Source organism: Phaethon lepturus, unplaced genomic scaffold (genome assembly GCF_000687285.1).
Source record: "Phaethon lepturus isolate BGI_N335 unplaced genomic scaffold, ASM68728v1 scaffold45033, whole genome shotgun sequence".
In the NCBI taxonomy this organism is placed as follows: Eukaryota; Metazoa; Chordata; class Aves; order Phaethontiformes; family Phaethontidae; genus Phaethon; species Phaethon lepturus.
Genome location: NW_010529163.1, coordinates 6,018 through 7,025, shown reverse-complemented (window position 1 = coordinate 7,025; position 1,008 = coordinate 6,018). Strand labels below are relative to the sequence as shown.

At 63.9% G+C, this 1,008-nt stretch overlaps 1 protein-coding gene across 1 annotated transcript in view; it reads left to right on the top strand.

Annotated features, from left to right (window-relative positions):
- The first annotated feature begins 498 nt into the window (after positions 1 to 498).
- Positions 499 to 1,008, top strand: part of LOC104618301 (caspase-1-like) — a 3,617-nt gene continuing 3,107 nt past the window's right edge. The window contains exon 1 of the mRNA XM_010283851.1: positions 499 to 505. Within this exon, the coding sequence (XP_010282153.1) occupies positions 499 to 505 (7 nt within the window). The remainder of the gene's footprint in view (positions 506 to 1,008) is intronic.

The following is a 1,008-nucleotide window of genomic DNA, read 5'->3' as shown; positions in this document are numbered from 1 at the left end:
CGCGAGGAAGGGGATGAGCCAAGCTCAGCCCCAGACAGGTCCGGAGGGCGTGGGGGGCTGTGGATGTTGTTCCTTGGAAGAGGATGGCCACCTCCACCTGGCCCTGGGGCTGCGAACTGCGAGTGGAGCTGCCCCACACCTGACTCTGGGAGGTGCAGGAGGGCTGGGAGCCGCCTACTCGCTCCGCGGGTGCTGAATGTTGTGGCGCTGGGGCCAGTTACGTGCGTTCGTGGTGCCCCAGTGTCACAGGGATGTGCTGAGCACCCCAGGAGGAAACCCAAGTGTGGCTGCAAAGGGTGCAGGGGCTCTGGCCTCACGCCTTGTCGGCTCGCAGGTGTGTGCTGGGCTATAGGTGACGGCGGGGGTATGGCAACAGCCTAGGAGCAGGGCCCGAGTGGGAGGGAGGAAGTGAAGCTGTGACGAACATTTGCTTTCGTTTTCTTCCCGCAGCAGAAATAGACTTTGTGGCTCCTTCGGCAGGCCGGGGACTGAGGGGCGATGGCAGGTGAGAACAACTGACGGTGCTGGGGCTCGGTGGTGGGATGGGCTCCTGCTCGGGTCCTGTTCACCCTGGGTGGCCCAATCCACAGGGGATCGGAGGCCAGCATGGAGGCTGGGGCACGGGACTCTGCATCCCTGAGTAGCTGAGGCCCTGCTCTTTGCAAATGCACCCCCTGGGGCACTTTCTGTGGGTGTGTGGGAAAAGGGGGTGGTGGGCAATGGCAGAGGAAGCCCCCAGGGGGGGCAATGGGGAAGGGGGCACACCCAGGGTGGATGATGGGTGGGATCAGCAGCTGGAAGGGGGGCAATAGAGAAGGGGGCAGCACCGAGGGGAGGTGATGGGGAAGGTGGAGCAGCTAGAGGGATGTTGGGGAAGGAATCAGCACCCAGGGGAGGTGATGGGGAAGGTGGAGCAGCTAGAGGGATGTTGGGGAAGGAATCAGCACCCAGGGGAGGTGATGGGGAAGAGGAAGGCACCCGGAGTGGGCAGCCGGGAAGCAACAGCCT